Raw genomic sequence first — 25,983 nt, forward strand, 5'->3', positions numbered from 1 at the left:
GAGTCACTTACTCCATCTCCCAATGACTGCTCAATTGGGACTATTTTATTTTCAGATCATGCTTTAATGTGTTTAGGGATATTGCCACATGTACAGAAAACAAAATCATACAGATGGCGCTTTAATACAAGCACTTTTAATCCCTTCTACAGGACCCAGCATTTCAACAAATTTTAAAGACAGAAGTCAGTGTTTATGTAGAAACCAATTGGTCCTCAGTGTCCTCTGTGGGCGTGGCATGGGAGGCACTTAAGGCAGTTATTAGGGGGCAGATCATACGATATGCCTCATTCATTAAAAAGATCAAAGCACAGGAATTCATAGAATTTGAAAAGTATTAAAAGTGCTGAAACAGAGCTGAAGCGCAGAATGTCATCTCTTAGAGAGTTGACTCAGCTAAAGTATAGATACAATACTATTTTGTCACAGAAGGTAGAGTTTTCGTTATTCAGGGCAAGACAGACATACTTTGAGTGGGGGGACAAAGCTGGGAAACGTCTTGCCAGATCCATAAAACAGAGAGAGTTTTTTTTTCCACCATTCCTTCAGGGTTGTCTTCTGGAGGCAATATATTTACTTCTGCCACAGATATTAATTAAGCCTTTAAAGAATTCTATTTCGATCTTTATAGCTCCACATCTATGTGTACCGATAAGGATATTAGCAACTTTGTAGAGCCATTAGAACTCCCTAAATTGACAAGTGATCAAAAAGATGTTCTTGACTCTATTACTTTGGAGGAGCTTATTGAGGTAATTGAAGCCTTGCCAACGGGTAAGGCACAAGGGCCAGATGGTTTTGCTGCAGAATTTGATAGATCTTATGTCACAGAACTGGCTCCACTTATGTTAGAAGTTTACACACAGTCATTAAAGAAAGGTGAACTACCGCCAACCAGCCCTGATCAGTCTCATTCTTAAAAAAGATAAAGACCCAAATGAGTGTAAAAGTTATCATCCAATTTCCCTGATCCAGTTAGATGTAAAAATATTGTCTAAAATTCTGGCTAATTGATGAAGCAAATAGTAATTACATCTCTTATACATATAGATCAAGTGGGGTTTATTCGTGGTCATAGTTCACTGATAATATTAGATGTTTTATAAATATTATGTGGTCAGTAGCGAATGATTGGACCCCAATCGCTGCCATCTCACTTGATGCCAAAAAGGCATTTGATAGGGTGACAGTTGGGCCACTGAACTGTGACTAAACAAAATCCAAAATAAATCAAAACTGTGTTATATTTTAGCATCTTCAAAGTAGTCACCCTTTGCCTAGAATTTGCAGACATGTACTGTTGACATTTTCTCAACCAACTTCTTGAGGTATCACCCTGGGATGCTTTTTAAACAGTATTGAAGGAGTTCCCATCTATGTTGGGCACTTATTGGCTGCTTTTCTTTATTATTTGGTCCAAGTCATCAATTTCAAAAACTTTTTTTTATTTTTTATTAAATTTTAGTTTTATAATGAAATAAATTAATATGATGGCACAATTATATTTTTGTCTACAAAACTAATTTCAAACATTTAAGCATACGCCTTCAGATCAAAAGATTTTTAAGATCATGAGAAACATTTCAGTCAAGTGTTTCAAAACTTTTGACCGGTAGTGTGTGTGTATGCATGTATATATGATATATATATATATATATATATATATATATATATATATATATATATATATATATATATACACACACTGTATATATACACAGGGTTGGGAGGGTTACTTTTGAAATGTAGTCCACTACAGATTACAGAATACATGCTGTAAAATGTAATTTGTAATGTATTCCATTAGATTACTCAAGGTCAGTAACGTATTCTAAATACTTTGGATTACTTCAGCGCTGGTAGATTTTTTCACTTGTTTTGACTATAAAAACTCTGCCAGTACAATAAGACAAAATACACGTTAAAAATACATTCTCTGAAAAGATATGTATTTTCTTAAATATCTTATGCAGTGTTGTTTCTAAAACAAGATCAATCAAATTGATCTTGTTTTAAGGATTTTTAGATATTTTTACAGAAAAACAATAAAAAAATTATTATCAAGAATACGATTTTTGCCCTAATATCAAAGGTCTTACTAGAAAAAAAGAAATTATGATCCAATGTGAATTTTCTTGATAAAAAACTATGATCGTGCCTGGTAACATGTGCATGTAAAATGGCTAGAAATAGCATTTTAGCTTAGCGTAAAGCTGACAATTTACACGAGGTTTATTTCTATTTCTTCTGCTCCAAACTTACTTCAAACTTACTTCTCTGTCTGCTCGTATGAATGTAACGCATCATAAGAAAGTGTTTCACCGCTGTTCAGATGCACTTTGGATCGCATCATTTATACATATAAATGTTTTCCATCTGAAAAGGACTAAATATTAAATTAAACAAATGACAATAAAATGCTAAGTAATCTCTTCAGTAATCAAAATACATTTTGAATGTAACTGTATTCTAACTGTAATACGTAATCCCGTTACATGTATTCCGTTACTCCCCAACCCTGTATAAATATATATATATATATATTTGGACACTTTCTTGTCGTAAAACATTAATGGTTCAGTGTAAATATCCTGAACTTCTGTACACCTGTAGTTAATCTGCTAGGAAACCTAAGTGAACTTGAGGGGAAATGTCTTTAAAATTACTTTTTAGGGACCAGTTGGTTAAAAGTAAATAAAGAAATGGCTAAGAAAAGTGAAGTTAGTTCTAAGAAAAGGTTTACACTCTTAAAAACAAAGGTTCCAAAAAGGGTTTCGCAGCGATGCCACTGAAGAACCATATTTGGTTCCCCAAAGAAACTTTCTTAAAAGAACCATTTTAAAGAACTATTTTCCAGTCTAAAGAACCTTTTCCCAACTACAAAGAGCCTTTTGTGCAATGGGAAGGTTCCATGGATTTTAAAAGCTATTCATGGAACCATAAATGCTGATAAAGAACCTTAATTTTTAATCATTGCATCATTAGTTTGCAGGTGCCAATTTGATATTTTGTATCTAATGCAATGAAATGCATACAATTTTGAGTGTGACTTACTGTAAATGTCCAAAAGTGTCCAATTATTTCTGGAGCCACTATTCCATAATATACCATCATTTGAGGTTTGATTGACTTGATTAAATTGTCAGCGGAACCTTCTCACAAAACTGGTTTGTTCTATACAAATTCCTTTAAAAACCATACTCCTAACAGCTAAACAACTCCTGAGGCTGAATGTAAACATTTTACATAACTTACCAGGAGAATGGAGTCCACACACCACATCTGTCTTACTGCTTCCTGGCTGTTTCTCGGTCTTGCCGATGGCTTTACAGCTGGAAAACAGTTAGACATATCAATGCAGGGAGGCTTGAGAGCATGGTCACTCCTGGTTTAATCAGTCTCAATATTCTCCACTAAAAGTAACCTCAAATACAGTGAGCACAAAGAAAATTTGATCTTTCTAGGGGAAGTGGTGGAGAAATTAATCATAATACTACAGTGCGGTAAGACTGCGGGGGCTTTTAAAAATGACTGAGCATGCCTGCAACCTTCCCCAGACAAAGAGTGCCCGTGAGAATGAGAGCTGTGACTTTGCAAATGAGTCCTGTTAAAATGCAAATCTGTGTTTGTGACTCACAGAGTAAGCATCTTTGTGGCATACACTCCCAGCTGTTGTTAACCATATGGTGTTGTTATTGTATTGACTTCTGGGTGCTTAGGCCTATAGAGAATATACTCACTCTGTCCATTTCTTGCAGGCTTCTATTGACAGGGATTCAGAGAAAAATCCATATTGACATGAGACACAGGAAGCTCTGCCATTCTCTTAAATGAAGAGAGATAGAGATAAAGGATTTTAGGATAGATACGTAGATAGATAGATGGATGGACAGACAGACAGATAGCATGTCTTTTAATTTTAACTGGAGTGTACACATCAAGATACTAAAGAGAAAATGTAAACTAAAGTGCAGCCAGATCCATTTCTGTCAACTGTATTATAATGTTTCTTTCCACTTGGCACTAAACCCGGGGCTCAAAACCACAGAGCTGGAGAAGCCAGTAATTTACTGCACTCAGTTATGCGTAAAGATGCATCTATCTAAAAGTATTTTAGAAGAAGAAAAATTAATGCTTCTTAAAGCAAACGTATGAAGAAAGGCTTTCCAAACCACCAAAAACTACCAATATATAAACTCAGCAAAAAAAAGAAACTTCCCTTTTTCAGGACACTGTATATTAAAGATAATTTTGTAAAAATCCAAATAACTTTGCAGATCTTTATTGTAAAGGGTTTAAACATGTTTTCCATGCTTGTTCAATGAACCATAAACAATTAATGAACAGGCACCTGTGAAACGGTCATTAAGACACTAACAGCTTACAGACAGTAGGCAATTAAGGTCACAGTTATAAAAACTTAGGACACTAAAGAGACCTTTCCACTGACTCTGAAAAACACCAAAGAAAGATGCCCAGTGTCCCTGCTCATCTGCGTGAACGTGCCTTAAGCATGCTGCATGTAGGCATGAGGACTGCAGATGTGGCCAGGGCAATAAATTGCAATATCCGTATTGTGAGATGCCTAAGACAGCGCTACAGGGAGACAGGAAGGACAGCTGATCGTCCTCGCAGTGGCAGACCACATGTAACAACACCTGCATAGGATCAGTACATCCGAATATCACACCTGCGGGACAGGTACAGGATGGCAGCAACAACTGCCCGAGTTACACCAGGAATGCACAATCCCTCCATCCGTGCTCAGACTGTCCGCAATAGGCTGAGAGAGGCTGGACTGAGGGCTTGTAGGCCTGTTGTAAGGCAGGTCCTTTCCAGACATCACCGGCAACAACGTTGCCTATGGGCACAAACCCACCTACGCTGGACCAGACAGGACTGGCAAAAAGTGCTCTTCACAGACGAGTCACTGTTTTGTCTCACCAGGGGTGATGGTTGGACTTGCGTTTATGGTTGAAGGAAAGAGCGTTACACCGAGGCCTGTACTCTGGAGCAGGATCAATTTGGAGGTGGAGGGTCCGTCATGGTCTGGGGCGGTGTGTCACAGCATCATCGGACTGAGTTTGTTGTCATTGCAGGCAATCTCAACACTGTGCGTTACAGGGAAGACATCCTCCTACCTCATGTGGTACCCTTCCTGCAGGCTCATCCTGACCTGACCCTCCAGCATGACAATTCCACCAGTCACACTGCTCGTTCTGTGTGTGATTTCCTGCAAAACAGGAATGTCAATGTTCTGCAAAGAGCCCAGATCTCAATCCCATTGAGCACATCTGGGACCTGTTGGATCGGAGGGTAAGGGCTAGGGCCATTCCCCCCAGAAATGTCTGGGAACTTGCAAGTGCCTTGCTGGAAGAGTGTGGTAACATCTCACAGCAAGAACTGGCAAATCTGGTGCAGTCCATGAGGAGGAGATGCACTGCAGTACTTAATGCAGCTGGTGGCCACAACAGATACTGTTACGTTTGATCCCCACTTTGTTCAGGGACACATTATTCCATTTCTGTTAGTCACATGTCTGTGAAACTTTTTCAGTTTATGTCTTAGTTGTTGAATCTTTTTATGTTCATACAAATATTTACACATGATAAGTTTGCTGAAAATAAAAGCAGTTGAAAGTGAGAGGACGTTTCTTTTATTTTTTTTGCTGAGTTTTATATATATATATTTTATCCCAGTTTTATCAGCATGAGAATTAAAGTTTGATTATTATTTTTTTACACTGAAAATATTATAACCTAAAAATTAGCTTAATGTGGTAACATCTAAATGAACTGGTTTGATTCAAGTAAAAAATATTATTTAACATCACTGTAACAACCTGAATTTATTCAAGATGAATTTTATTCAAAACTAATGTTAAGGGTTAGATCAAGTAGAAATACCTCCTTTAGGTAACAATTGCTGTTTACCACTCTTTACAGTGTACCCATAAAAGCCCATACATTTCCTTCTGACCAACCAACATGATCACACTGGAAATTGATGTGAGAGTTCTGAATGTTTTTCCACCAACTTAAAGACTAAGACATTAAGGCATGGCTTTCTATAAGCCATTTAAGACATTACAGAATGACCTTCTGTAAAGCTGCTTTGAAACAATGTAGGCATATATTAATGAAAGCACTATACAAATAAAAATGACTTTCCACAATATTTGAATTTAAGTAAATTTTCAGATTTCAAAGACTTATTTCTTTGCCCTGGATTATGATCAACATTAGAGTGTATTGTGTGTTGTTTTGTGTTTAATTTATGAGTGTCATGTCCTCTTGTACTGTATATGTGGTTTTACAGCACAGTGGTCAACTACTGTTGTTTTTTGTTTTTTATTGTGCTTTATAAATAAAATGATTTATAATTTAATTGATTGACTTGAAATGACTAAAGTCAGACCCAATGTGCCGAATTCTGGACAATCACCAAGCGATGAATGTTCAAGCCCTGAATATCGCCTCCAACGTGCCTTTGATGACACATCCCTTTTGATCTCCAACTAGCTAAATTTGCACAGACGTAACTGTAAGAATGCTGTTTTGGTCTCAGTACTGTTAGGGTTTGGGTAAGAAGTATATTAATGTAATTGCTACTCAAATCTTTCAGAAGGTCAGATGTGCTATGCCTTTCATGTCACATCCATTTAAAAAAGTAAGTGAACACAGTTTTGCTATCAGGAGCACTGTTGCGCATGCACATAACTGTAGTTCCAGCTTTGGCCACTGGGGGCAGTTTGGACATTGGGAAAGCATAGACACCAATTTTAGCAGACAAAACATTCAGCGATTTTACCCTAAGATTGGTCTGGAATTGTTTGTGAACAGACACAACAGAGTCTTACCACGTATCACAACCCCTTCTCCAGCAGGGCATTTTTTAATTGCCTCACAGTACTCGCAGTTGATCAGAGAACAGTGGAAACCCTGTTTGCACCGACAGGGTTCAGCCGCTATGGGGTTGTGTGGACGGGTGCGGTAAAACCCTTTACCTGCAGTGGATGATAAGTGGCAGGTGTGCAAAAATGATGCAAAAAAACATAAATCGACATTGAAGAGAATGCAAAATTTTCTGTCCATACACACATATTATATGACAATGATAGATGACTGACCTTCATCGCAGAACTTCTGAGGAATACATTTCATCTCACTGTTCCAGTCTGGCTGGTACTCATCACTGCCACAATCACGACACATTGTGTGCGAGCTGCCAGTGCAATGCGCGAAAACATACTTTCCTGTATTCAAAAGAAATTCATGAAATGAATTACACAATTAAAGACTTCAGTGAGAACTGATCTAATTTATAAGTATGCATACCTCCTTGTTAAAAGTCTATAATGGGTTTTCTGTTCTAATGATTGGAAAACAGATTTCAAATACTGAATGCAGAGAAATCTCTGCAGAAGTGGGTAGTAGAGATCTTTTAGGGCATATTTCATGTGGGTGTGGAAGACCTCTTCCTCTTTCTCCCATCCTTCTGCTTTTCAAATGGGAAAAATGAGCAGCAGCCTAGCAGTTTTATCTCTTTTTAAACCTGACCTTGTCTTTCCTATGAATTTGCTATACTCACACAACTATCTTTACTGTCAAATACACTGCCTGGCCAAAAAAAAAGTTGCATACTCTAAAATTTCATTGGACCGCCTTTAGCTTTGATTACAGCGTGCATTCGTCATGGCAAAGTTTCAACAACCTTATACAACGTCACAACATTTATTGCATTTATTTTTGTCTGAGATCTTGTATTGATGACGGGAGAGTCGAACCACTCCGTTAAGTCTTCTCCAGCACATCCCAAAAACTTTCAATGGGGTTAAGGTCAGGACTCTGTGGTGGCCAATTCATCTATGAAAATGATTCCTCATGCTCCCTGAACCATTCTTTCACAATTTGAGCCCGATGAATCTTGGCATTGCTGTCCTGGAATATGCCCGTGCCGAAGAAAAAATTAATTGATGGGATAACCTGGTCATTCAGTACATTCAGGTAGTCAGTCAGTTTACTTCATTTTATTGCCGCATAATGTTGCTGAGCCTAGAGCTGACCAATTGAAGCAACCCCAGATCATAACACTGCCTCCAGAGGCTTGTACAGTGGGCACTATGCATGACGGGTGCATTGCTTCATGTGCTTCCCTTCATACCCTGACGTGCCCATCACTTTGGAATAGGGTAAATCTGGACTCATCAGACCACATTACCTTTTTCCATTGCTTCACAGTCCAATCTTTATGCTCCCTAGCAAATTTAAGTTGTTTTATCTGATTAGCTTCACTAACAAGTGGCTTTCTTGTGGCCACACAGCTGTTTAGTCCCAATCTTTTAATTTCATATCGCATTGTGCATTTTCACTTTTAAATATAGCCGTGAGTTCTACTGTTGATTTTTTACAATGTGACTTCAAGCGTTTTAGTGATCTCCAATCACGATCATTAGAGATTTTTTTCCGACCACATTTCTTTCACGAAGCTGATGGTTCACCACTTTAATGCGGTGGACAGTTCTTAACCCAATTCCAGTGATTTCAGCAATCTCCTTAGTTGTTTTCTTTTCTTGATGCAGGCCAATAATTTGCCCCCTCTGAAACACAGTAACATCTTTTCCACGACCACGGGATACATCTTCCGACATGGTTGTTTAAGAAATGAGAAGCTACACACTGCATCAGTTAGGGTTAAAAGAATTGTTTCCAGCTGAAACATATTAATCACTCTTTTTCAATTAATATTCCAATCATATGCTCTTAAGTATCTGCTTATTTAAATTCAAACTGCGACTTTTTTTTTGGCCAGGCAGTGTAGATGGATAGTGTCTAAAGCTTATTCCCGTAGTCAGCTGACATTGAGCCATTACTATAGTGTCTTATCCACAGTAGAATTAACTAGTTTATAGGTATTACTGCTCACCTGGTTCACATTTACTGCAGCAGGTTCTGTTGTATTCATACTGGTATTGGAGGCAGTTTATGGCCAATCCTGCCTGCAATGAACAGTTAAACAAACTGTGAGTTAATTGTGCAGCCTCCCAAATCACCCATGGGAGGCTTTAGTTACAGATGTTTATCATGGGAGAGAGACAAAAGGTCTAAATCAAAATATCAGATGTCAAAAGATCATGTAGGTGTCATTACAATATATGAATTAACTGTCAATAATCCAAAACTTACTAATTAATTTCTTACCATAGTACATATAGTGGCCTCAAAATGTATGAATTTCATTGCATTAGATACAAAATATCAAACCAACTGGTATCTACAAACAAATGGAGCTATGCTTTTTCTCAGAACTAACTTCTTACTAACATTTTTCTAATTACATTAAACCAATTAGTCTCAATGGGATTTTTAGTGGATGTATGAAGTCAGTTACCCTGGTGTTCGCACAGGTGTCCTAGCACAGTAACCACAGGTGAAGTTCATCACATTAATATGGACAAGATCTACTAAAGTTATTTTACTTTATGCTACCTTTCTTTAAAATAAATGTTGTGTACCGTAAGTGTCCAAATTATTTTTGGGGGCCACAAAAAAAAAAAAAATTTAGCCTGTTGAAACACTCACACTTGTTATAATGACGATAATAAAGGAAATCATTTGAATGGCAAATGAATCACTGAAAGAAAGAGAGCGGGGGAGTGCGTGTGATTGTGTGTGTATATGACAGGGGTATTGCCCAACTCAGAGCACTCTGTAGGATATTAAAAAAAAAGGAAAGAGGGCAAAAAACACCACCCACATCCCTCCAGATACCACAAAGGCATTCCACGGTTTAACAGCAGGGCAAAATTAAATGCAATCCTTTGATTCAGTGCAAATCTGAGAAAATCCAGTGGTCACTCATATATAAGACAATAAAAATGATGAATAGTGCCAGGCTCAGCATACTGCTCTCTCAGTGGAGGTGAGCGGGATCATGGAAAGGACTTGGCTGAAGTAGTCGCTGTTGCTTAGTAGACCGTTAAAATAGTTTGAAATTAATACTCAAATTCAACTTTTTTTGCAGAGTGCAGTACAAATGCTTTCAAATCCCCCACTGGCAAAGCCATACAAAAAGTTTTTGTATTCCAGCCAACATACACAACAGACATTTTGAAATTAGAGAAAAGGCAGAGAACTAATGTTTACAAGAGAATATGATTTATTAAATATGAAAGTTCCCTTTATCTCTCTAAAACAAGGCACCTAATATGACGAAAGAAGCAAAACTTCCTGACGTGAACATAATCGGTCTAATTCCAATTTCCTGGAATCGATAATTGATCAGTGGATTTATCCATCAGCTCAGTGGGAAAAATCCATGTGTATCATGGAAATTCAAGAGGACATAATTTTTCCTTATAAAATTTGTTGACGATGACATGGCAACCTTTGCCTAAACAGGAGTCTTTTACTCATGAGGAAAAAACAACAACTTTATTCAAATTATGAAACTGGTTGCATCCTATCCCTTGGCATATTTCCCTATTAGTGACAACTCAATGTTCAACCTATATTTTATTCTTTATAGTGTGCCTAATGAAAATAATGAAATGCAAATCTCCTTTCAGTGATTGTATTCCATTTGAAACATTTACAGTGAATTTAGTACAGTAATTGAAAATAATCTTTTCTCACTTTCCTCTCGTTTTTTCTAAGGACATTGTAGTGATGGATGCATGACAAAAAAAAAATAAATAAATAAAAAATAATTAATTAAACACACAGGAAACCCATAGGAATGTCCAGAGTTCATTTCTGACCCCTCTCTATATGACTGTAAGTGACACAATGTATTTTCTTTGACTAAATAAATAAGATCATGGTCAGTGACGCCCTGAAAAATTATATGTTCGAAAAAAATGCACCGGACACACTGAGTTCTTTCTCACAGAATCTCGCCATGTTTAGCACAAGATGTTCATATTCACTGCAATTCTAGTAATTTTATAAGTTCAATCAAGTTCACTGCTTTGCATCCTATGTGTACACAATATGTATGCAAAGAAAAAAAGGTAGAAATACACTGGTAAAATACATGTGTAGAAATGGAACTGTACCTGAAAATAATTGTATAATAGAATCCAACTTAAGCTTTTAAAGACCTTTACCAACCTAAACAAGCACCACAAACTTGTCAAGTCAATTCTAGTCCATTATATGAAGAATACACTTTCAACATTTACTCAGTTTGGAAGGTTGAAAGAAGCACAGTGTTTCAGAAAGAACTTTCTTCCAGATACTGGCCCTATTTTTTTCCCTTCATAAATCTACATACTGGCAAACACATGTTCAGACCTGCCTGTGATGCAATAGAAAACAAGCTAAAACTTTTGACCTGATAGGACAGATAGATACAGTAACTAAAAAAGTCTACTAAGATTTATTTACTGACTGACATGAATTAATGAATTAATGATAAAAATCAAGTGAATGACAACAATGGAGACATAAGTTGGATCTATAAGAACTGCTCATGCATCACAAACCAGAATATGTAAGATATTTAGTAGACTATTAGCTATTAAGTTAACAATACAAAACATTTATAATATTACATGTTTTGAGCTGTGGAAGATGGAACAAAACTCTACGATTTCACTCTGTGTCCTATACAATTGCATCAAAAAGTTTATATGTAAATGGTCAATGAAAGGCTACAGAAGCTGGACTTTTTGAGTGACCACACATCCCTACCTGTCTTACACAATTCATGACAATGATAATTTACATTTCATGAAGATCACATTTACATTTTGGGAAAACTTTCAATGATTCTTCAGAAAATAAAGCCCACGCGCAGCGCACTTTTGGTTAGAACCATTTAAAACAACATGACCAAAGCAGAGTCCCAGAAGCATCCACTTCCACGTGCAGTTCCCCACAAACTGTGCAACAGAGCAAACTTCAGGCAAAAGTGCAGTGAAAATTTTAATCTGCCTGCTTGAAAACTACTGGCATCTTTGAGCATCAAATTCTGAGCTGAGCTCCTTTGGAAAGTGCTGTCTGTCAGCCAGCTCGTTAAGGGGCCGTTCACACGGACGTGTTTGACCGCCGCGTCTTGCTGTTGTTTTCACAGCTGCGTTTTTTAGACGCAGTTATAAAGTAGCCTAATTCGGGGCCGTTTACACCGGAGGCGTTTCTACGTCTGTCTGCGCTGTTTTTCAACCATTTTCCAATGTAAACCTGCGCTTGACGGAAGTCTCGCTGCTTTTTCAGCGTCGCGAGCAGGAGCGCCGTATTTTTTAGACGCTGTCATGTAAAAAAAAGAACGTCAACTTTTAAAAACACCAACGTTCTCCTATATTCATGGAGCTGCGTCTAGCATAAAAAAATAAAATAAAAAAAACATTTAAAGCGCAAGGTCGTGTTCGACGTGAACGCCCCCTAAGATTGGAGAGCGTACACAAGCCGTTCCCGCAAACCAAGTGCTTAAAAGGAACAGAGAGGTAACGGAGTCTGGCATTGTGGTGGAGAGGAGGGGTACACAGTTTCCAGTAAACACAGTGCAAACTAATATCTCCTAAAACATAGCCGCCCTTTCCCGTCAAAAGTCTTAACAAGCGAAACAATACTGATAGAGAATCCAGGAGTACCCCTGTAAAGAAACGTTGTATTATCATAATAATAATAATAATAATCCAATTCCCATTTAAATACAAAGAGTGTGTTTCTGAGCGCAATAACAGTTTCTGCAATTAAAAAATATATTTCCATAAAGAAACGAAGCAAACCTACCTGCGTGCACAGAGCAAGAACCAAGTGTGTGATCCATCCTTGAAATATCCAATTAGCTGAAAAAATCACTCTCATTATTCTAAAGTTGGAAACACGCCGATTAAACAGTGCCCAGTTATTTCAGTTTAGCAGTTTCAGTACTGTTGTACTGTCCACTAAGGAACTGCAGAAGACTCGTGTACGCTCTCAGTATCACAGGAATAGGATATAAGGTATGTCCACGCTCCAGACTGCTGTAGTTCGTTCCCAGAGAGCATGTCCCATGATGTTCACTCACCCACGCCTCTGCTGCTCTCTCTGTTTCCACAGCATGTCATGTGGAAGCTGCTCATTTTCCTACATGCTCCTCCCATTTCTCTTAAAAAAAAAAAAAAAAAAAAAAAAAAAAAAATTTCTACAAAGAATTGATGTTCATCCTATCAACCCGATAATCATCACAATCGTAAAGGTTAAACCTGCCAAGGTAAAGATTATGAAGAGTAGTTTCTCGAGGAGTAACGAGAAGACAAAAACTTCACTTTTGAATGTATCACTACACTTCACATATTTAGGAAAAATATAGTGTATAGTGTAGGTTATAAATATAATGTACTGTATATATATATATATATATATATATATATATATATATATATATATATATATATATATATATCTACCTCTATATGCAGGAGGCTGCATATAGAGGTACAATGAAAATAAGGTGCCTTTCAAACTGTTCTGAGTCCAGTCTCCTTTCAGATGCGTCTAAAAAATGTACGGTTCTGCGCGAGATGCGGCGCAACGGTCATAGCGAATGTTTACATAGAAAAACAATTGAAAAAATTGTGCTGATGGACAAAAAACCCTTTCAAAGAAAGTCAGCCTGCCATTTTTGGAACGCTCCCAGGCAGCTGTTTCCTATGGATACAAGTGGCATAAAAGTACAGCTTCTATCTGAATGAGGAATGACTGAAATCCTCAAAACGCTTTTGTTCAGGCTTGTTCTCTAGTAAACTGACAGGCGATTTCTGTATCTGAAAGGCGATTGGCTCTATTACCTGTAAGGCGTGCCGTTAAAGATACTGCATCTCAACTTCATAGAGTTTTTAAAAGTAATATTTCCCCTTTTTTTTTTTTTTTTTATTATTATTATTATTATTATTATTATTATTATTAGTTTCACAGATAATCTGAAACGGCAGCGAATTTATTTCCCATGCAAAATGCACATTAACCTAAAGTTCACACATCCAAAAGTAGCTTACACTGAAACACTGCCAAAGGATTCACTCACTCACTATCCTCATGCTTTTAAGCCCAAAGATGTAGTGTCTGCTCCTTTAAACCATTACTGCCTGCTTTGAATAACGGTCGTAAGTAAAGTGGATGTGCGTGTTCTTTTGGCATCCATGCTTTCACCTTCATGCAGCTACCACACAACCCTGCATGCAAATCAGGTGCGTATGTTGCCCTCGATTTCTGGAGGGCTTTCAAAAAGCTTCTTTGTCAGGCTGTTTATAGATGTCAAAACAGACCGATTGTTCCAGGAAAAAACACTCAATCTGTCACTGTATGCTTAGCAGGAAGCGCAGGAATGAGTGAAAATAAATAGTTTTATTCATTAAAACAACAGAAAACAAACAGGCAACACAAAACTCTCATGGGGGAGAGAAAACAAATCAAAACATAAACTAAAATAAATAACTAGGACTGACTGGGAACAGGTACAAGACAGGAACAGACTATCTTACTAACAAAACGATTCAACAAACACAAGAGGATAATGAGCACAATATACAGAACAAGATACATGAGGGACAGGTGCAGACAATCAACATGAGGAGGACTAAATGCAGAGGTGTGGCAAGAGGAAACAAGCAGGCAGGGTAAGGAGAGCACTTGGCAGATGGAAAACACAACAGAGCCATGCACTCAAACACAAGACAGAAACAAACACATTCACAGACAGCAGAAAGGACAGGGCTGTCATACCAAGGTCAATGGTGGCCACAGAGGATTGGACAGACTGGTAGGTAGTCTCTGGAGACAGGACTGGGTCAGACATGTCGACGACCGCTGGGGACAGGAATGGGTCAGACCGAGTGAGGACCACAGGGGGCTGGTCAGACTGGGCGGTGACCTCACAGGGCTGAACAGACTGGTTGGTAGTCTTTGGGGACAGGATTGAGTGAGTGGCACCCGCTGGGGACTGAACAGACTGAGCAACAGACTGGTAGCTGGTGTCTGACGGGTGCTGGTTACTGGGCTGAGCAACAGACTAGTAGCTGGTGTCTGGCAAGTGTTGGCCACTGGACTGAGCAGAAGGCTGGTCAATGGCTGCTGAGGACTGGATAGGGTCGTCGATGGTCACAGGGGACCATCTGGGAACTGGATGGACTCATCGACAGCCTCAGGGAACTGGACGGGTTCATTGACAGCCTCAGGGAACTGGACAGACTTGTTGACGACCACGGGGAACTGGACAGACTTGTCGACGACCACGGGGAACTGGACAGACTTTTTGTCAGCCAAGGGGAACTGGACAGGCTCGTCGACAGCCTCGGGGAACTGGACAGGCTCATCCACAGCCTCTGGGAACTGGACAGGCTCGTCAACAGCCTCTGGGAACTGGACAGGCTCGTCAACAGCCTCAGGGAACTGGACGGACTCGTCGACAGCCTCAGGGAACAGGACAGACTCGTAGACAGCCTCAGGGAACAGGACAGACTTGATGATCACAGGGAACTGGACAGGCTGTGCAGCAACCGCCAAGGTCGGGAGCACTGGCAGAGACTGGGAAACAGCCTCCATGGCCGGGAGCGCTGGCAGTGACTGGGAAACGGCCTCTGTGGCCGGGAACGATGGCAGGGACTGGAAAACGGCCTTCGTGGCTGTAAGCACTGGCAGTGACTGGGCAACAGCCTCCATTGCCAGGAACGCTGGCAGCGACTGGTGAATGGCCACGCAGGCAGTGACTGGGAAACGGGTGCCATACTCGGCTTCCTTCTCCTCCTCCTCCGGATGGTCAGAAGCACTACAGCGGGAAAAGCCCTCCTGGCGGGCAGCCACAGACTCAGTTTTGGAGCTCCGTCTCTTCCTCCTCCTCCTACTAGTGTTGGGAAGAGGGGCTGCAGCACCTACCGCCGGTGAGGGGGCATCACTGTCCTCAGGCTGGGATGAAGAGAGAGAGCCTTCTGAGACACAGGCTGAGATAAAATAATCCCACTTTAAAGTCAATTTTATGGTCTCGGAAAGACCCCCCTCTTCACCACCAACAGGAAAACAAGACTTGATGGGCTCAACCAGGCCTGCTACAAAGAGATCAATGAGGCATTCCTGGGTGAAACCCAAACTCAAGCCAATGCTAGAAATTCCAGTGAATACTCCCTCACAGGCTGGTTCCCCTGACAGAGACCAAAAAGCTTTTCGGCTTTGGCCGCTCTTTGGCGAACCGGAGAATCAGAATAAAAATAAAAAAAACTCATTCCTGCTGGGCCCATTTGTGGTCAAATCGTTTTGTCACGGTAGGCTTAGCAGGAAGAAGGACACAAGCGTAGGAATGAGTGAAAATAAATGCATCCAATCAAAACATAAACTAGAATAAAAATAAGAACTAGGACTGACTGGAAACAGGAACAAGACGGGAACAGGAACAAGAGAGGAACAGACTGGCTTACTAACACAGGGGTCGGCAACCCATGGAGAGGTAATCACTGGCACGCCAGCAATAGTGAGAGAGGAGTAGACTTTTTTATTTATATGAAATGCCACACCTGCATTCCAATCTACATCTTGATGTAATCCTTCCTCATGATCACACAGCGTGTTTTCATGAGCTGAATGAAAGTTAAAAAACTTAAAATGTGACGAGACTGCAGTATACCCAACAGACTCATGCGGTGTGTGCAATCCATTCAAGTATCACGAGCCGGCAGCACTTCACGTTCGGTTCATCATGTAAGGCTGACACCGGAATGTCTACAACCAAAAGGCGCCATTTCCGGTAAAAGTCAAAGAACTCTGCGAGAATCAACGTCATAGAACTCTCTCACAAAAGCTGTAATCTACACCTGAATATCACCACAGTGTGATAAATTGCAAATCACCTTGCTGCCCCCCCTTCTCTCTGCCCCTTCTCCCCTTCAACAGCTCTGGACCAACACAAAGACATAAGATTTATATGTAAAAATATAACAAATACCACGAAAACAAAGAATGCAACTGTATGTGTTTGATATCATTTAAGAGGTCTCTGTGACTGGTATAGTGGTCTCTTTCCCATGTTGATAAAACTAATGATAACAAAGTTATAAGGTCTTTGCCAAATACTGCATAATTCTGGAGGTCTATCCCCCTCCTTGACCTACAATTGAAATGATCTCCTATATGTTAACAAGGTTAAACCCCAGGAAGTCAAGAACCCATTCACCCCCAAATTCTCATTGTTCAAAGGATAATACCATTTGGTACACAATGTTTATTCTGTCTAGATATTTAAGGAAAGTTGGCAGGAAGCTCTAGGGATCTGTAAGCAGATCTCCCAAGCTGTACCGCTGCATGTAGTTTTGTCAGGTATGTTTCTTTGACTTGTCTTTTATTTTTAGTAATGCTTGTTTATTCTGATCATGTGAAATTGGCTTTGATTTGAATTTCTGCAACAATGTTTTATATCCTACCTGACAAATAAATTGTTATTATTTGATTTATTCTGAATTCCTCTGAAATCATTACTGGAGCTTTAATATAGGAGGAAGCCATTTAAAGACTCTCAGTTTGAATTTAAACCACTCAGGACAACCACCTAGGACAGCCGGGTAGGATTTGAATTTCATTAGACGAGGGTAGACCATACTGGAGCTTTAATATAGGAAAAACCACTCAGGACAACCGGGTAGGAGAAAGCCATTTAAAGACTCTCAGTCACTGCTCACCGCCCGTCTTAGCAAGTTGTATGTATGTGACTAAGCGGCAGTATCGTCTGGTTAGGAGACAAGCCAAAACAGATGATTTTAGTTAACCCTACAACCGCTGACTAAGAACGGAACTGGCTAACCATTTTCGGGAGGTTTACGTAATTTAATAACTGCTGGCGTAAGTCTCCAAAGATCGAAAGGCCAATGAATAGAAGAGGATTTAGAGTAATCAATAACCTAAAAATGTTAAATTAAAAGAATGATCAGAAATTAATTAGAGCTTAAATATAAATTAGAGGTCAACTTAAAATTGGAGTCAGATTAATATAAAATTGGAGTCAGATTAAGTGAATAATGGAATCAAATGTGTGAATTAACAATAATTGCTTTACTTCAGCACTCAGAAAAGACAGAACAACGCAGAGACCTTCAAGGGCAATTTATTGAAGTTCCACTCCGGAACGGATAGAAAATTATCCCTTTTTACAATCGCGTGAGTAAACACACCCGCTTTGCTTTGGATAGGCTGCATGGATGACAGCCTACATTCTGTGTTTCATTTGTTTCTTTTAGCTTTCAGAACAACACGTGATGTAATAAGGAAAACACCACTATTAATCCTTGAGATTTCCAACCCAGCATACAGGTACACCCTCCTTAAACCATGGTCCCACTCAAAATTACATTAAACGATTAAAAGAGAAAACACAAACCCACATCGTGGGATTCAAAAATCTGACTCTATTCAAATTCTATATATAAATTAAACCTGGAAATAAAATTTTAGGATTTTTGTAGGTGTGATTTACCAAAAAGGGCTAAATAGTTGATGGCTTGTGATGCGCGAATGGCTTGCGCGTGCAGCGCAAGTCTAGTCACACTTTAATAGTGTTTAGCCTCCCATTCAGCTGATGAAATCATGCTGCGTGATCACGAGGAAGGATTACATCATGATGTAGATTGGAATGAATGTGCGGAAATCTTCATATAAATAAAATATTCTGCTCCTCTCTCACTGTTACTTGTGTGCTAACGATTACCCCTCTGTGTGATTTTGAAAAATGTATGAAATTATATAATAAATGTTTAAGATTCCACACAATTTCGTGATAAGTAATCAAATATGCAAATTTGTGACATTAACTGTTAACTCATTTTGTGCAAAAGGACAGGTTTTCTTTCAAGATGCTCTGTTATAATTCCCATGCAGGATCATGATTATATTATAATCACTGGGTTTTGCACAAATTTGTCACTCAAACTATTATGCTGATAATATCATATGTAATGAAAAATAAACTATTAAATTAGAAAAAAGACAAATAGAAACATTTTCACAAGTGGACTCAAACTTCGGAAAAACATACATATATGCATGTGTTTTTTGTCTGCACAGCCATTGACCATGAAAATAAAAACCAGCACTCCATGTCATAAAAGGTTGCCAACCCCTGTAACAAAACGATTCGACAAACACAAGAGGAAAAAGGGCACAATATGTAGAGCAAGCTACATGAGGGACAGGTGCAGACAATCAACATGACAAGGGATAAATGAGGAAGCGTGGCAAGAGGAAACAAGCAGGCAGGGTAAGGAGAGCGCATGGCAGACAGAAACAAAACACATTCACAGAAAACAGAAAGGAGAGGGCTGTCAGACCAACCTGACGTGAGCAGGTCATAAAAGAAATATAAATTATTAGTGCACAAAATCAGTGCATATATTGCTGCAGATATGCACTCTCATCTGTCTATAATCTCTCCATTTGCCTAAATGAAGAATAGTTTCATCACTTATTGCATATGTGTAGAAAAAAACAAATATCTAAATCACTGTATGATTTTTTTGGTAACACTTTACAATAAGGTTCTATTTTTTAACATCATTACATACAATATCATAAACTAACAACATATTTTTCAGAATCAGAATCAGCTTTATTGCCAAGTATGCTTAAACATACAAGGAATTTGTCTTGGTGACAGCAGCTTCCAGTGTACAATAATACAAAAACAATACAAAAACAGCAGCAAGACATAGATAATAATACAAAATAAAACTAATTATACACATACGTACAGACACACACATACATACATACATACACACATACACATGGGTAGTGCAAATCTAATACAATCTGTTATGTACAGTGCAAATGTTTTTTGTTTTTTTCTCTCAGAGGAATGAAATGGCAGAAGAGGTTGGATGTGTTGGATAAATATAAGAAAGACTAAACTGTGTATTGCACATAGTTATTGCTCAATGGGGCAATTTAACTGTTCATGAGATGGATAGCCTGAGGGAAAAAACTGTTCCTGTGCCTGACGGTTCTGGTGCTCAGAGCTCTGAAGCGTCGGGCCAGAAGGCAACAGTTCAAAAAGGTAGTGGAAAGGGTGAGTGGGGTCCAGAGTGATTTTTCCAGCCTTTTTCCTCACTCTGGAAGTGTATAATTCTTGAAGAGGGGGAGGGGGGCAGGGGGCAACCAATAATCCTCTCAGCAGTCCAAACTGTCCTTTGTAGTCTTCTGATGTCTGATATCGTAGCTGAACCAAACCAGACAGTTATTGAAGTGCAGAGGACAGACTCAATGACTGCTGAGTAAAACTGTATCAGCAGCGCCTGTGGCAGGTTGAATTTCCTCAGCTGGCGAAGGAAGTACAACCTCTGCTGGGCCTTTTTCACAATGGAGTCAATGTGGGTCTCCCACTTCAGGTCCTGTGAGATGGTAGTGCCCAGGAACCTGAATGACTCCACTGCTGCCACAGTACTGTTTAAAATGGTGAGGGGGGTCAGTGTTGGGGTGTTTCTCCTAAAGTCCACAATGATCTCCACCGTTTTGAGCATGTTCAGCTCAAGGTTGTTTTGACTGCACCAGACAGAAAGCTGTTCAACCTCCCTTCTGTATGCAGACTCATCGTCATCTCGGATGAGGCTGATGACAGTGTTGTCATCTGCAAACTTCAGGAGCTTGACAGAGTGGTCCTTGGCGATGCAGTCATTGGTGTTGAGGGAGAAGAGTAGTGGAGAGAGCACACATCCCTGGGGGGCACCAGTGCTGATTGTACAGGTGCTATAAGTGAGTTTCCCCTGTCTCACAAGCTGCTGCCTGTCTGTCAGAAAGCTGGTAATCCACTGACAGATAGACATGGGAACAGAGAGTTGGTGTAATTTATTCTGGAGTATAGCTGGAATGATGGTTTTGAAAGCTGAACTGAAGTCCACAAAAAGGATCCTTGCATATGTCCCTGGTCTGTCCAGATGTTGCAGGATATGATGCAATCCTATGTTGACTGCATCATCCACAGACCTGTTTGCTCGATAAGCAAATTGAAGGCGATCTAGAAAGGGTCCAGTGATGTTCTTCAGGTGGGCCAACACCAGTCTCCCAAATGATTTCATGACCACAGACCTCAGGGCAACAGGTCTGTAGTCATTAAGTCCTGTGATTTTTGGTTTCTTTGGGACAGGAATAATGATTGAGCATTTGAAGCAGCATGGGACTTCACACTGCTCCAGTGATCCATTGAAAATCTGTGTGAAGATGGGGGCCAGATGGTTAGCACAGGATTGAAGACACGCTGGTGAGACGCCATCTGGGCCTGAAGCCTTCCTTGTCTTTTGTTTCCGAAAGACGCGGCTCACATCATCTTCACAGATCTTAAGTGCAGGTTGAGTAGCAGGAGGGGAGAGGAGGGGGGTTGCAGGAGGTGTTGGTGTTTGTGTGAAGTGAAGGTCAAAGTGGGTGTGGGGTGTGAGATTGGGCCTTTCAAATTTGCAGTAGAACACATTCAGGTCATCAGCCAGTTTCTGGTTCCCTACAGGGTTGGGGGTAGGAGTCCTGTAATTTGTGAGTTGTATCATGCCACTCCACACTGATGTAGGGTTGTTAGCTGAAAACTTGTTTTTCAGCTTCTCAGAGTATCTTCTTTTAGCCACTCTGATTTCCCTGTTCAGTGTGTTCCTGGCCTGATTGTACAAGACTTTATCCCCACCCCTGTAAGCATCCTCTTTGGCCTGACGAAGCTGCCTGAGCTCTGCTATAAACCACGGTTTGTCATTGTTGAACTTTAAATAAGTCCTAGTAGGAATGCACATATCCTCACAGAAACTGATATATGATGTAACAGTATCTGTGAGCTTGTCCAGGTCTGTGGCTGCAGCCTCAAAAACACTCCAATCCATGCAATCGAAGCAGGCTTGTAGTTCCCGCTCTGCTTCATTGGTCCATCTTTACAGTCCTTACTACTGGCTTGGTTGATTTTAATTTCTGCCTGTAGCTTGGAAGAAGATGAACCAGACAGTGATCAAAGAGTCCCAAAGCTGCTCTAGGGACAGAGCGATATGCATTCTTTATTGTTGTGTAACAATTTTTACAGCATTTATTAACTTGGTTAATGATAATTTATGAAAATAAATTAGATAAATCATTCATTTATAATGCATCAACTAATGTTAACATATAGGCAACAACTTTTAATAAAAACATTTTTTATTAGTCTATGTTGAAATTAATATTAACCAAGATTAATGAGAGTTGTAAAAGTATTGGTCATTCCTAGCTAAAAGGGATAGTTCAACCAAAAATGAAAATTCTCTCATTATTTACTCAGCCTCAAGATATCCCAGGTTTGTATGACTTACTTTCTTCACCAGAACACATTTGAATAAAAATAGAAAAATATCTTGGCTCAGTAGGTCCTTAAAATGCAAGTGGATGGCGATTTCTCTTTTGAAGCTCCAAAAATCACAGACAGTCAGCATAAACGACACCAGCTCGACTAAGCGTTAAAAAGTACTTAAATATTTATCTTTTTCACACCAAAAGCAATCGTATGGCTTTAGAAGACATTAATTTAACCGCTGGAGTTTTATGGATGATGTTTACGCTGACTGTCTGTGATTTTCGTAGCTTCAAAAGAGAAATCTCCATTCACTTGCATTTTAAGGACCTACTGAGCCAAGATATTTTTCTATTTTAATTCAAATGTGTTCTGGTGAAGAAAGAAAGTCATACACACCTGGGATATCTTGAGGCTGAGTAAATAATTAGATAATTTTCATTTTCGGGTGAACTATCCCTTTAAGTAGTGAAGTAAATTATGTTAATTAATACAACCTTATTGTAAAGCAATTTTATTGGTGTTTAATTAGTCTAAAATTGCAGTGTCACATACAAAGAGAAAAAAAGTAGGCCTAAATTATTTGTGTATGTTAGGTTATTTCATTTAATTTCAATATAGGCAATATGTTTCTTTTTATACTGTTACTGTAGTTGGGAATATGGGTTGGAATTATATTCCGTATACTGTTATGATGTCATTGCAACAAACCTCATACTGTTACAGTGACATCATACTTGTTTTCTATAACTTTTTTTACTTTTCTGCCTGCTATATCATGAGTTGTGCGGTAATACTACAATATTTGATTTCTGACAGATTTATTTCTTATTCCAGACAATACTGGAATATGGTCAAGTTACCCAAAAAATGGCCAGACCAGAGTGCCACAGCTACTAACAAATAAATACAATTGCCAATGTGTCCTCCCACCTGTAAAACTGGTTATGATTCATTCACAAATACGTTAGTGTCCAAGTTTTCGGAGAGAGCGGAGGAACCCAGGCTGGCCCTGGCACTCCCTAAAACAGAACGGCTTTATAATTTGCCATCAAAGTGGTTGCATATTGGCCGGAACTCTGAACTTTTCAGTTCATGTTTGCTGTCTTGTTATACACTCAGTCAACAATGCAAATGTAATAAAAACATGGAGAAGCAGAATGTTCCTATGGTTTTAGGCAGCCTCTCTCTCTGGGTTTGGAAATGTTCCTGACTTCTGACTCAGTCTTCTTCAACTCTTGCCCTGCACTTGTGAGTAACTTATCCTTGCACACGAAATTTCCACACATACTACTCTATATCAACTCAAAATCATGCACACGATCTGAGGAATATAGACACCTAATCAAACCTTGATCCTTCCATGACTAAAAAAAATATACAGTATATTTATGCAAATAGTTCAGCTATAGTACTATTGTTTCTTTTCATACATTGTGTAAAACATAAAATGTTACAATGGCAATAAGAGAAAACACCCAAGTTAAAGATTAAATTTAATATGCAAATTTTGTTCTCCTTGAGGTAATAAATTATTCCTACACAAAGGCTTTTCTAGAATCATGCCAGCAATTCCTTGCGCCAACTGCTGATCATGTGATCAAAGCGCTATTTTATTACCTTCTGAACTTTGAAACCTTTTCTTTAAATCTAGGGGGAAAACAAGCATGTGTCTTTGATGTTTTCAATACAAATGTTTGAACGCCATACATTAACTGTAGTAACACCTGCTGATAGAATAAACAATGTGCCACAATCCCTTACAGTAGCATTAGAAAAGAGATATGCCATATATAAACTGATGTGAACCGGGAACCAGGTAGCAAGAGGAACTTGGACAAACAATGTGCTACTGTCATATCCGAATAATATCCTAAGTTCTTCAGTACAGACCAATTATGTTGGCTTGACAGTTTACTTACTGGATAGCTATCCGATCATGAAAAGACCAAGTGTAAAGTCATTTCAGACTCTGCAACTGGTTGTTCAGAGCACAGAATGTTTCAAAAACGTGCTCCATTACTGCATATTTTGGAATATTTTGACATTAGGAAACTAAAAACAGTGTTTTCAAATGAAAACAGAAAAACGTGTGAATGTGGCCTACGTCAGAATATGGAAGTTTGGGACACCACAGACGACAAAGAAAATGCGACATGGGGAGTCACGTGACACCATGCGAGGTTCGGACGTGTGAACGGCGAGCTCTGCGCACTTTGCAAGTTTTAGTACCTTTTATGACATAAACCAGTGAGATTTGATACACTCTGTTCCATAACTGTTCTACGAGGACAATATGTCAAAGAATTCAAAATCCGCGGGCTCTGGAGACACTAAAAGACACTTACGTGCTCAAGCTGACACCCCCGAGAAGGCCCCGAGCCACGGAGTCAATTTGGTCGGGAAGATGAAGGAATTGCGGCGAGAAATGTTGAACATCTCGGAAATGCTGATGAAGGTCGTTGCTGACTTGGAGGATCTTGCTGTAATACGTTGATCAAATCACTGCCATGGAGGTGAAATTGACTGATGTGGTCACAAGAGTGGGGTATGTCGAGAAACGGATCGATTATCTGGAGTCATCAGAGAGGGAATTATCTGCTAATCCGCTAGCAACTAAGGTGGATTTGGAGCGTGTCTGGGAGAAGTTGGAGGACATGGGAAACCGTAGCTGGCAAAATAACTGAGAATGTGGGAATCCCTGAGGGAGCAGAGAGACAGAATATGGTGGAATTCCTGGACGGGCTGTTTCCGAGTCTGCTCGACATAACAGGCCATAAGCTGGAAATCGAGCGAGCTCACAGTGTTCCAGCTCGGCAATGCACTGTGGGAGACAGGCCCCAATCAATTTTGGCCAAATTTCTGAGATCATCCAATAAAGATCTGGTGTTACGCGAGGCGAGGTGTAAAGGAAGGCTTTCTTGGAAGAACCACAGCATTTTCTTATTCCCAGACTTTGCGAACTCGACAAGAGAGAAACGTGAATATGATGAGAACAGATGCTAAGGATGGCCATAAAACATTCACATGCCCACAGCAAGCGATGTCCTTCATAAAGTCAATGGAGTAAGTCATATTGTGGTACTCGGGTTGCAGCTGAATGGACCGGTTCACTGAACATCCTCTTGACAGTTTGAGGAACCTGCACGTTTTTTTTTGTGTTGGCGCCGCCTATTGGTTGGAGTATATTTTGTGGAGTATTTCTGGCAGTCATTGAAGTAAGTTATTTGCTTACTCTCATGTTGCAGCCGAATGGACTGGCTCACTGAATATCCGCTTGACTGTCTGAAGAATCTGCATGCTCTTTTTGTGCTGGTTCCGCCTAGCGGCTGGAGTTTATTTTGTAGAATAACACACCTTCAGGACAGTTTTATGGATGAATCTACACGCTCTTTGTGTTTATTCTGCCTATTGTCTGGAGTTTGTTTTATAGATTGTTTTTTTTTATTTTATTTTATATTTTTTTTTTTGTTCTAAAGGATATTCGGGGTTTGATTGTTACACTAATGTTGGAATGTGGTCTTTATTATCTTGTCTTTTACACACAATCTATTTTTTCTTATATGTCAAAATGTAAAATGTTAATATGAGTGGATTGTTTCTCTCCACATGGAATGTGAATGGGTTGGGGCACCCCATAAAAAGGAAGGTTATTTCTCTTCTTAAGCGTAAGAAATATGATATAGTGTTTCTTCAAGAAACACAAGATATGGGGTGGGCATTTTTTTATAG

General features: G+C 39.4%; 1 protein-coding gene across 2 annotated transcripts in view; it reads right to left on the bottom strand.

Annotated features, from left to right (window-relative positions):
* LOC127434270 (tumor necrosis factor receptor superfamily member 11A-like) overlaps positions 1-25,983 on the bottom strand; it is a 51,836-nt gene that overhangs the window by 8,543 nt on the left and 17,310 nt on the right. Inside the window, exons 1-6 of one of the 2 annotated variants that reach the window (XM_051686881.1) lie at positions 12,735-13,026; positions 8,926-8,998; positions 7,130-7,255; positions 6,860-7,006; positions 3,741-3,825; positions 3,256-3,332 (exon numbers count right to left, since the gene is read on the bottom strand). In XM_051686881.1, coding sequence (XP_051542841.1) covers positions 3,256-3,332; positions 3,741-3,825; positions 6,860-7,006; positions 7,130-7,255; positions 8,926-8,998; positions 12,735-12,809 — 583 coding nt within the window. In that variant the 5' untranslated portion in view covers positions 12,810-13,026. Of the gene's footprint in view, positions 1-3,255; positions 3,333-3,740; positions 3,826-6,859; positions 7,007-7,129; positions 7,256-8,925; positions 8,999-12,734; positions 13,027-25,983 lie in introns of those variants that run through there. The other variant, XM_051686882.1, reaches the window with a different exon arrangement.

Source organism: Myxocyprinus asiaticus, chromosome 44 (genome assembly GCF_019703515.2).
Source record: "Myxocyprinus asiaticus isolate MX2 ecotype Aquarium Trade chromosome 44, UBuf_Myxa_2, whole genome shotgun sequence".
Classification (NCBI taxonomy): Eukaryota; Metazoa; Chordata; class Actinopteri; order Cypriniformes; family Catostomidae; genus Myxocyprinus; species Myxocyprinus asiaticus.